Source organism: Plectropomus leopardus, chromosome 19 (genome assembly GCF_026936395.1).
Source record: "Plectropomus leopardus strain MGB_pleo_1.0 chromosome 19, ASM2693639v1, whole genome shotgun sequence".
Lineage (NCBI taxonomy): Eukaryota > Metazoa > Chordata > Actinopteri > Perciformes > Serranidae > Plectropomus > Plectropomus leopardus.
This window is the reverse complement of record NC_142194.1, coordinates 2,726,226-2,738,133: the sequence shown is the minus strand read 5'-3', so window position 1 is coordinate 2,738,133 and position 11,908 is coordinate 2,726,226. Positions and strand designations below refer to the sequence as shown.

General features: G+C 40.4%; 1 protein-coding gene and 1 long non-coding RNA gene across 3 annotated transcripts in view; one reads left to right on the top strand and one right to left on the bottom strand.

Annotated features, from left to right (window-relative positions):
* Positions 1-11,908, bottom strand: part of LOC148186274 (uncharacterized) — a 69,029-nt gene that overhangs the window by 22,057 nt on the left and 35,064 nt on the right. Inside the window, exon 3 of one of the 2 annotated variants that reach the window (XR_015775032.1) lies at positions 718-915. The exons of the other annotated variant lie outside the window; for it this stretch is intronic. This is a non-coding gene — a long non-coding RNA (uncharacterized LOC148186274). Of the gene's footprint in view, positions 1-717; positions 916-11,908 lie in introns of those variants that run through there. 2 annotated transcript variants of the gene reach the window in all.
* kcnj2a (potassium inwardly rectifying channel subfamily J member 2a) lies at positions 3,115-8,665 on the top strand. Its single transcript, XM_042507746.2, has 2 exons — positions 3,115-3,299; positions 5,502-8,665. The coding sequence occupies exon 2, from the start codon at positions 5,736-5,738 to the stop codon at positions 7,017-7,019; it is 1,284 nt and encodes a 427-aa protein (XP_042363680.1). The 5' UTR covers positions 3,115-3,299; positions 5,502-5,735; the 3' UTR covers positions 7,020-8,665.

The window sequence follows — 11,908 nt, the reverse complement described above, 5'->3', positions numbered from 1 at the left end:
GCCAGACGCTGCTTTAAAACGAGCCGCTTTGATTAACGTCTCTATGTAATCCAGTTAAAAACATCATGTATTCTTTTTATCATGCATCCCAAACAGACCAATCCAGAGCTGCTGATGTGATTCAGGCAGCAGATCATACAGTGTTGGTTTACTGTGATGCTCTTTTTTTCTATCTGTCCATTTACTGCTGGCTGAGCCTGATACAGACTGCAGCCGACCAGCCGGCACACAGTCACATCCGTGTGTTTTTTTCAGCAGGAGTGAGGATAGTCACTGAACTGTATTTTTATGGGCATTTTCCCTTTTATTTGATAGGGCAGATATGTCAGTGTGAAAGTGGGGGCAGAGAGAGTGACATCCAGCAAAGGGCCGAGGGTGGAACTGAACCCGAGGGCGCTATGGCAAGGACAGAGCCTTTGTACATGGGGCGCCCACTCTACTGCCATTCACTGCCATTCATAAGCATTTAAATCACTGAAATTGGTTTAATTTCTTTGAAAAACATGGGGGAAAAGGCAATCAGCAACCTGTAAAATCCCCTGCAAATTACAAAAGAAATGGTAAAAGATGACTTGAAAATTACCTGCGAATTAAAGAAATTTGCACAGAATTATCAAATAACAAGGGAAAAATATAAATAAAATTACATTTATTATTTTATATAAAAAAAATTACATTACAGAAAAAAAGACAATTATATTTATTTTAGCACTTTTTTCAGGTAATTCTTGTTTTTGTTTTTTTTTCCCTTTATTTGTGTGCACATTTAGTTAAAATTATTGCAACTTTTTGTTAATTTCTTGCAAATTTTTGGGGTCATCTCGCCAAGTCACTCATTGTTTCGAAGGATTACAGTGAAGCAGCAGCAGCATGTTCAGTTTGCATGAAACTTCATTCAATTCAGCTCCACTACAGCTTCAGGGAGAGAAAATACAACAACAAAAAAACAGTAAAAAAGAATTAATCAATGAGAGTATTTCCAAAAATGCTGAATGGCTACTTTTTTACTATTGTTTAAAATAATTTCTTACCAATTTTAGTTACATTTTTTCTCTTTAGTTGCTCCATGCCTTTTTCCCACGTTTTCTGAAAGAACTGAAGTCATATTGCCCATGTTTCAAAGGGTTAAGGTCGAGGCCTCACTGTGCAAATTATATGATGCCTTTCTTTCCTGTTTGCAGAACATTCATTCATTAGTCTAATAGTCTAATAAAAGGCTCAATAGCGCTAAAATATGAAATTTCTGCATCTTAAAGTAATATCTTCACTATTATATAACACTTAACATATTTTATCTTCAGCCTGTAGTTTGAGCTGCTGCAGTGACATAAACTGCAAGAAAAGTTCTGATTCATTATCCCCCTCCTCCTCTGTCTTGTGCTGCTGCTTGCTCCCATTACAGCTGTGTGTGTGTGTGTGTGTGTGTGTGTGTGTGTGTGTGTGTGTGTGTGTGTGTGTGTGTGTGTAAGACAATCATTAGTTAATTCTAGTCTCCAGCTCTCCACCTTGTGGTCCACACGCAGCACTGGCTCCTGCATGCATCGCTCTCTTTACTGCTGGAAATTGGGCATGAAAAGCAAACACACACACACACACACACACACACACAGAGAGAAAGCGTACACAGTTCACTGACACACAGGTGGTTTGGGCTAAATATACGTGCTGCTATAAATAACCAGGACTAAAAATAAGACTCAGAAAAAAAAAAAAAACGGGCTGTCCAGAAGCCTTTCTGACAAACACATCGCTGCGGGTTAATGTTTATGATGAATTAGTAAGCAGGAAGAATGATTTAGTCAACGGCTTTAAGACAACACGGCTGCAGCCTGACCTAAAATTATAGGGCAACAGATGCATAGTCTAAACATCCGAAGCAACTTGATAGCTTAGTGGAGAAAGACAGTCATATCATAATACAGGCATGTAGGCCTTTATTGAGTGAGTCATTCTTTCCGACAGAACACATTTTCCATACCCACATTAAAAAATAAGATCTATAAAAACAACGGATATCACAGAAATGAGGCTGATGGGCAGCCGGGGCGAACGCTGTCAGCAGCAGGTGGGAACAAGGGCACGAGTCACAGTCATCCAAAAGATTTTAATGCCTCTGCAGGGAAGAGATAAATGACTGTTTGGATGTGAATCTCTGGGGAAAACTTTTTATTTTTTGTTTTACCCATGTTAAACTTTACAAGAAATGTTTATTTCTTCTTGCAAAACTTTCTGGTAATTTTAAGGGTTTTTTTGCAGAGCTGAAGCACCATGTAAGTTTTGTTATGAATATATTAACCCTTTGAAACCTGGAGCGCCACCATTTTTTGTGCTGTGTTCAGAAGCCTCTCATATGCATTTAAATCATTGAAATCTGAGCAAATTGGTTTGATTTTATTTTTGGGTTGTTTTTTTGGAAACATGGCTAAACAGGCAATGAGCAACTTGGCAAGAGATGTCCCTTAAAATTGCAAGAAATTAGGAAAAGCCAATGACCTGAAAATTACTCTTAAATGAATGAGACAGAGAGGTAAATTATTAAGATAATAACAAAAAAGGGAAAAATATCTGGAAAAGTATAATAATAATACTGCTACTACTATGACTACTACTGCTTCTACGACTACTACTAATAATAATAAGAATAATATCCTTTATGTATTTATTTATTTATCTGTTTTTTTGTTTTGTTTTTTACTTTTTTGCTGGATTTCTGGTAATCTTCTTGTGGCTCCTAACTTCTTCTGCTGTTTTTTTTTTAATAAAATCAAGCCAATTCAACTTTAAAAGCAGATAAAGGTCCCTTAACTGAAAAAAAAATGAATTGATGCTTTTCTGAATAATCTGTATATATTTTTGTTTATTTTCAGTTTTTAACTCCTTCACTCTCTACTTATTAAGACTGAAGTGGCATCGCTCAATTAGTGTTAAATTCCTCTCCATCACTCCCATGTTCTGTTCACATCACTCAAAACCCACAAAATGACACAAAAACACAGCGGTTTAATTTCGGCCGGGGTTCACGGTGCGCGCTCCCCCGCCTCCTCTCCATTGGCCGGGGCGCGGAGCGGGGGGCGGGCCGTGCCGGTGCGTGCCGTTTAAAACGCTTTGGGGGAACTCATCTCGAAGCACATTATCGAGACCGGTCCTCCAGACATGTGAGACACTTGATCTTGTTCGGTCCAAAAGAAAACAACAAAACTCGCGGAACAGACACGAGAGGATAGCGGAGCCCCCCTCCAAAAAACGACTGGATTATATTTCACCGAGCTGAACCCAACCGGTCCACAAATGAGCAACAGGTAGAGGAAACTCTGAGACTTTTCTTTTCAAGATCTACTCCTCTTATTCTTTATTATGAAACATGACGCTCTTAACATGCGCTTTATGTCAGAACTGGTAACTTTTGGCAAAACAGCCGCCAAATTGTGATGGTTTTTATTCTTTATGACGCGCAGACTTCCTGGCTTTTACGCACCACTTCTGCTGCCACAAACCCGTCATATGACCCGCCAAAACTTCCACTTAATCCGCTCGTATTTCTCCACGCTTCTTATCGCAGCATTTTGAGATAATTTGTGCTGTCAGGAAGTGGAAATTAAGCGTGCTTCTCAGGCTGAAGGGGTGTGCGTGTGGATGATTGCATCAGAAGCCAGTTCCTTTTTTCCCCCAGCACCTGTTAACATTTGTCGCTGGCATTTGGTGCATTCTGAGAGCAGCCCTGCCTGCCTCCTCACACTCACACACTGTGTAATAACACCGACTAACAACACAAGACTATAATAGTATAATAACACTATAATAAAACTAATTTTAGAATAATAATCGTGCTATTTAGGGACTTCTGTCCACCTCTCTTTTAGCTATTTTTGCTCATTTTGAAGCAAAGCTTTGGCTGCTTTAATGAGTTTTTAGTAAACTTGCTGCACTGTTGATATAAATGTTTACATGTGAGCCATGGTGTTTTAAAAAATGCTTAGCAACACAGCATCCTTGGCATTTGTGCATGCACACTGGACGCTCGGCAGACATGTTTGTACAGCTGTTTTGCATCTTAATGTGCAGTTTCATGCTGCATGTGTGTTAACGCCTCACAGACAAATTGCATCAGCCACTTTGTCAGTCTGCACCATGACTCAGTGACCTGCAGCTCTGACTGTGTTACACGCAAGAGGTCACACTGAAGAACTTTCTAGTTTTTTTTTTTTTTTTTAACTCTCAGAGAAATCCGTCCTAACAGAAAACTTTTTTGAAAAAAGACAGCAGAGCGAGGCTGCAGCAGGTCGTTTTAGACGTTGCCAGGACAGCGAAAAACTAATGAGTGGTGTTTTAGTCATGCCGGGAGAATCCTCACAGGACAGCCATTACTGCAGCAGAGAAGAGAAATCTCCCTGAGGGCTCTGAGAGAGTCAACAAGCTGTTCATCTCTTCTGTACACAGAAATCACACTTTCACCTAAAGCTTCTTTGAACAGGCCAAGTTAAATACACCTACAGGTGGAAATATCCCAAAGAAGCTGCTCCTGTTCTGCAAACCGGACCTTTTCTTGATAGCAGATGACTGATAAAACTGTTTCACAATCACACCACAATCATGTGGGAATTTAAAGTTAGAGGTTGTATACTGATGGCAACACATTAAACAGGCATTACGTGTGAAAATGTGAATTAAAAAAGCACCCCTGAGCAATATTTTACAGGCTTGCAAGTGCACTGTAAAAAGAAATTTTGTTTTTAACTTGAAATAGTCAGTGTCCGATCTGACTGAAACTGAAACTTTCAGGTTGACTGAATTTAATAAGACAAGTTGAGTCATTGGAAAATTCTCAAATTCAGTCAACTTGAAATAATTAATGCAGCCTGGACACTAACTTTTTAAGTTAAAACAAATAGTTTCTTTTTACAGTGATAAACAATCCGACTTGAAATCCAGACTGGGTGTTGTTTTGGTTCAACTTACGTAACTTGCGGTGCATTTTTGGTTTCTTGCAGTATATTATTCAAGAGATGCCAGTAAGAGAAATAGAGTGTGACAAAATTTCTTAGTTTAAGTTTTTCCCGTCAGTTATGCAAAACCGTCAGTTCATGGGATCCTGCAGAAACGCTGTAACCCACAATCCAGCGAGAAATGATCGAGTCAGCGAGGGCAGCCAAGAAAAACAAGTCCACTTTGTAAGTGACCGATAATGGGACCTGAGTGGAATTACAGGGTGGCCTCTCTCTGTGACAGCTGAAATGTTATATGAGGGTTAAATAGCACTGTTGTTGTTTGTCATAACTGGATGAAATATTGTTGGCACGAGGAGACAAGCGTCCTTGATCACTGAGTTTTTGATAGGTTTTCTCAGGCTGCACAAACGTAATGAAGTTCTCAGTTCTGACATGTTGTGGTCAAAAAAGTATTAAACCTTGAAAATATTTTGCCTGGACATGATTTTCTAAAAGTTTTTCTGATCTCTCTGGAGCTGCTTTGACTAACAGACATCTTCTGGTTTCTTATCGCAGATGATCTTGATGAGGTCCAGTCAGCTGATGAAAGGGGAGTGACCGCTTCATCCTATTCTCGTTGCGCTCCATCTGAGGCTGAAGAGGCGTCCCTTCAGCCCGCCTCACACCGTCACCATTTCCTCTCCGAGTTGGTCCCCCGAAAGCGTTTCAAAACTGTTTCTCCAACGCTTTTTCCAGAAACTCAGACTGTTTTCCAAAGCAGAAGCAGCACAGCCCTCCCAGTCTGAGGTGATGGGAAGTGTGCGAGCCAGCCGCTACAGCATTGTGTCATCAGAGGAGGACGGCATGAAGCTTGCCACTATGGCGGTACCAAACGGCTACGGGAACGGCAAGAGCAAGGTGCAGACGAGGCACCAGCCGCAGAGCCGATTCGTAAAGAAAGACGGTCACTGCAACGTGCAGTTCATCAACGTGAGCGAGAAGGGTCAGCGGTACTTGGCTGACATCTTCACAACGTGCGTGGACATCCGCTGGAGGTGGATGTTCATCATATTCTGCCTCGCCTTCCTCCTGTCGTGGCTCTTCTTCGGCTGCGTCTTCTGGCTGGTGGCCATCTTCCACGGGGACTTGGAGAACGACGCCCAGAAGTGCGTCTCCAATGTGAGCAGCTTCACCGCTGCCTTCCTGTTCTCCATTGAGACTCAAACCACCATTGGCTACGGCTACAGATACGTGACAGACGAGTGTCCTGTCGCCGTTTTCATGGTGGTTTTCCAAAGCATCATTGGCTGCATCATCGATGCTTTCATCATTGGCGCCGTCATGGCAAAAATGGCGAAACCCAAGAAGAGGAATGAGACTTTGGTTTTCAGCCATAATGCCACGGTGGCCATGAGGGACAACAAGCTCTGCCTGATGTGGCGTGTGGGCAACCTGAGGAAGAGTCACCTGGTCGAGGCGCATGTTCGGGCGCAACTTCTGAAATCCCGGACGACGGCAGAGGGGGAGTACATCCCGCTCGACCAGATGGACATAGACGTGGGCTTCGACAGCGGAGTCGACCGCATCTTCCTGGTGTCCCCAATCACCATCGTCCATGAGATCGACGAGGACAGCCCGTTCTACGACATGAGCAAACAGGACTTGGAGAACTCTGAGTTTGAAATCGTGGTCATCCTGGAGGGCATGGTGGAGGCCACCGCCATGACCACGCAGTGCCGCAGCTCCTACGTGGCCGGCGAGATCCTCTGGGGCCATCGGTTCGAGCCGGTGCTCTTTGAGGAGAAGAACTACTACAAGGTGGACTACTCCCGTTTCCATAAGACATACGAGGTGCCGAGCACCCCACTGTGCAGCGCCAGAGACCTCGCAGAGAAAAAATTCATCCTCTCAAACTCCAACTCCTTCTGCTACGAGAACGAGATGGCGCTGGAGAACAAAGAGGACACGGACGAGGGGAACGGGGGCAGCGTTGGGCCCGACGGCACCCAGACGGACAACATCTCAGAGAATGAGCACAGCCAAGCGACGGTGCCGCTGGAGCCCCGGCCTCTGAGACGAGAATCAGAAATATGACTGCTCAGAAGTCAGACCTCACGTGAGGGATTTCCTAAAATCACCTCTCTGCTCCGAAAGGCACAACGAGCCGAGCTGGGCCTTGGGTAGAGGACGAGCCGAACGGTACTGCTGTGGGAAAAGCAGCAAAGGACTTTGTATGTAAGAACTTTGGACTGCATACAGTATGACAAAACACAGCACTATGAACCATGTGCATATTGCAGGAAGAATTCTCCACAAAGTCCCCATGAATGTGTGCTCAGTGTCTGGTGACTGCAAGACCACGGAGAGGACGAAAAGATGTTGTGATGACTTGAAAATTGCAGGCATGTTTCAGTTTCTCTGTCCGGCGTGAACCTTTCAGGAAGCTTTTGTTTTTATAGTTAGAACATGTTCACAAGTGCTGCTAGAAGATAGTCGTAGAACCAAAGAGTACACGAAAGGCAGATGTCTGGAACAACGAAGGTACAAGTATTTGTTCACGAGCTGGTCTCATCGCAGACATCCTAAATAAACTGCACCGGAAACTTTCTGTATGCAACAACAAAAAAAACAGCACTGATTTTCTGAGCTTTACCCTTTTTGCAGTTATTGATCTGACGACTGTTCATTGCTGGTCAGACTGATGGAAACATGCCTGCTCGTGTCAAGAGATTGGGAGTATTAATGGCAAACTGACGGATATAAATCTAATTTAAAGAGACCGGGGTAATACGAGAATCTGAATGTTCTTAAAAGTGCTGCTACGATGTTGCTTCTTTTTTTTTCTTTTTTTTTTACGATTGATAAAAAAATACCAAAGAGTATTATTATCATAGTTATGTGTTTCTTAAAAACAACACCTGCTTAGATTTGGTACAGAGAAGTTTAGAGAGTTTTACGAAGGTTTGTTTTTCAAGAATGTGTGTACAGTTTTTTTATTTTATGTCTATTATTTTGAGCCACTTCATCAAGCCTTAATCTGGAAAAAGTAAAGATGTTTAAAGCAACCAAAGTGACAAAGGCTTTCCTGCAGAGGACAGTAAACAGGAAGTTCTGTAGTGTTTGCTGATTTAAAACTTGCTGATTTTTTAGGCGTCGACTTGAACCAAAATATTTAAACCCAAACTTGCTTTAAAGGGTTTTAAAATAAAACAAGGAATGTGATAAACTCTGCAAACTCTCCTTTCTATATCTGATACAGTGTTATGATTGGAGATTGTTTTAAAAAAAAAGCAAAAATCTCCAAGTAAAACATTTCAATGCCACTTTTTTTTTTTTTTTTACTGTACGCAGACGACAGATCAGCCTACGTCTTTATCAATACTACTTGAGTTCATTCTCTGTCGTTTTTGTTTTTACCTGAGAATGTAAGATTTAAAAACGTTTAAAGCCACATGTACTGTAACCCCGGCATATGAAGGTGTACTGCACAAGCATCAACACAAATTTATATCCTGTATATTTTTTTTAAGAAGAGAAACACAGTGACTGAAGGCCACTGGCTCCATACATCCTACATGTGTAAATACCTCCCTCCCTGTTGCAGTTATTTTGTATCAGTCTTCCAAATGTACTGCAAAACCACGGAATGTACAGATTTTTGTATTAATATTATTATTATTATTATTGTACATGATATTATATTGTTCTTTTTTCAATAAAACGTCAGTGGACAATCAGAATCATGCTGAGTGTGATCAGATACCACATTTTCTTGTTAATTTATTGGGACCTTTTTTCTACCTTCAGGTTAAAAAACTAATTTGGGATGAAAAGTTTTATATGCATGTTTCTTTTGACTGACCATAACTTGATAATATCTTACTGTAATACTGAAATATGGTAAATTATTGTTTGTTTTTTATCTCTAACATTATTTTAAATACATAATTATCATACTTATAAAGTTGTTTGGGTTTTTTTCTTTTTTTCAATCTTTCAAATAATTATCTCACTTCTTTTTCAGGTCATATTTCTTGTCACCTTTTTACTAATTTCTTGGAATCTGCAGGACATTTATTGCCAAGTTGCTCATTGCCTTTTTGCCATGTTTTTCAAAGTGAACCAAAACAGCCTGCTCCGGTTTCAGAGGTGTAAATGGTTGTGAAACATATCTGAGAGCAGCACAAGAAAAGTGATGACTATCCAGGTTTCAAAGTAAAAACATGAATGCAGAACTTGTACTGTACTACACTGAAGTATGTTTATAGTGGCGTTGTCCGAAATACTGATTTATCCCTATATATTGATACCAAATACAGTCTTGTTATATTTTTCTTTTAATAAAATAATTTAAAGATATACTACGCAGGATTTACCTAAAAAAAAACTCATGCAAATCAGTCTCATCACATGACCCACTCTCAGTGTATTAATCTGCAGAGACTGCCTATTTTTTATTTCATTTTCTGTGTTCTGGACGTTTTTGGGTATGAACCCATGTGACGTTCAGCAGGTGACGTGCAAATACAGTGAGGCGAAACGCCAAACGAGAGTGAATCTTAGTTGGTGAGCATTTTTACAAAACTTTAAAAACATCTTTAAAATGTGATGCTCTTAATGTCAATTATTACCTGCCCTGTCAAAAATGTTATCCAGTTTTCAGAGCCCGACCACTGATTTAACCAGCCAATATTGGCCTCTTACAGATATATTGGTACCGGTGTATATGTTGTCCAATAAGTACCAATATGAAAAGGTTAGGGGGGGGTTTTGTTGTTTTTTTTAAAACACAGCATAATTTTTAAAAAATGCTTGAAGGAACACATAATTTTATTCCCAAAAGAGTGTTCTGTTTCAGCGCACTGATATCATTATTGTCAACAGATTTTATTATTGAACTGCAAAATGTTGCAAAACCTAGGAGCAGAATGCAGCCAAAGTACGTAAGTCAGTGTACTGATTGTGGAGAATGCAGTTTGATTTCATTTGCAGGTGAAAATTTCACTCTTACACATCAGTAAAGAGAGAATAAAAGAGAAGATCGATGTTGAAACAGCTCAGAGAAACTTTTCTCTCTTCAGAGACAGATTTCTGCAGTCGAGAGGCCTGGACTTGTCGAGCAGCAGCAGTCTGCTGTGACACTAAGCAGCTGTCTCGTCCTGCGTCCTTCACTGCGCAGGAAGGATTATCACCTTCTCTTTTCTCTGTCCAGCTCTTCACGTCCATTGTTCTCATCCTGTCTGACATCCTCTCTGTCTCTCTCTGTCTCTCTGTCTCTCTGTGTCTCTCTGTGTCTCTCTGTCTCTCTGTGTCTCTCTGTGTCTCTCTCTGTCTCTCTGTGTCTCTCTGTGTCTCTCTCTGTCTCTCTGTGTCTCTCTGTGTCTCTCTGTGTGTCTCTGTGTCTCTCTCTGTCTCTCTGTGTCTCTCTGTGTGTCTCTCTGTGTCTCTCTGTCTCTCTGTGTCTCTCTCTGTCTCTCTCTGTCTCTCTCTGTCTCTCTGTGTCTCTCTGTGTCTCTCTCTGTCTCTCTGTGTCTCTCTGTGTCTCTCTCTGTGTGTCTCTGTGTCTCTCTGTGTCTCTATGGTCTTTATAACCTGCACTGAACTGCTCATTTCTCAACTTTGAATCCTTTTACAGCAACCAAATCAAACTACAAGCAGGGTTCAAATCAGAGTGGTCAATTATCAATAACAACCACAACAAAAAGAAATCTGATTACCACCACTTTGACTTTCCTTTGATTTTATAAATTTTGTTTTTATGTACTCTCAGACTAACACAGTCTGGTAAAACATATATTATTTACAATTTCAATGGTACTGAAATGATCAAAAGTAACACTAATCAATATTGTTTTTATAAAGAAAAGCATTAAAGTATTATTACCGACATTACAAAGCTTTTTAGCCTCGTTTAGCTCATTGTTTTTAGCCACAGCTCTATGGATGGCGATGTCAAAGTTGAAAGTTGAAAGTTGTGAAATACTGAAAGGACTGCAGTCTGTTGACAAATATTTGCTGTATCCTGATGAATGTGGTGATTTCCTGGTGTTTTCTCAAGTGCCAGCAGAGCAAGTAAGTTGTGTTTTAATGCTAATTAGCAAATGTTAGCTAAATTAACCCTTTAGGGCGTGCATTAATACTGCACACACTGGTGCGCACAGAATGTGCTCAAATTCAAGCTTTAAAAAATATTATTGATTGACATTTTCTGCTTTCATTAAGTTAATTTCATTAACCAACATCTGTCCTAATCATAAATAAAAAATATTATTTTTTAATTTTTTATTTCAACTCTTTAAATGCCATTTTTTGTTGTGATGCCATTAAAAAATAAAAAAAAGAAATAAAAAGAAATATTTTCAATATTCTACATATGAAGCGGACTATTTTGATGATCACAGTCTGCGATGTGTCAATGATTAACAGCAACAATTAAAATGACTTCCAAGTCAAAAGCCCAGAATGACTCCCAGAAATAATACAAGTCATGTTTTTCTGCTCTGATGGCTGTGGGATCAAAAATATCAGTTTGAATGGGTTTCAATGGAGCATTTTTGGACCTGAACAGTCTGAATGTAACTATTTAGTTTCCACAGTGTATTTTAGACTTATTTTAGGAGCTGAGCTGGAAATTCACTGATTAAACAAAAATACACAATATTGCCAAAATGAATGCCATATGCATAAACACAGCCAAAATTATGAAAAAATTAAGAATGAAAAGTGCATAAAGCGCACCGAACAGACCCTAAAGGTTAAGGTGGTGATCATGGAAAACATTAAAACATCAGCATGTCTGTGATAGCAAGCTGACAATAGCATGTAGCTCAGCGTACAGCCTCAGAGAGCTGTTAGCATGGCTCTAGTTCAGGGGGGGTCAAACATGCGGCCCGTGGGCCAGAGATGGCCCGTCAAATGCTCTAATCTGGCCCATTGGTTGACGTTATACAGCTGATAATGATGAACTTGAAAGCTAAGAGGTG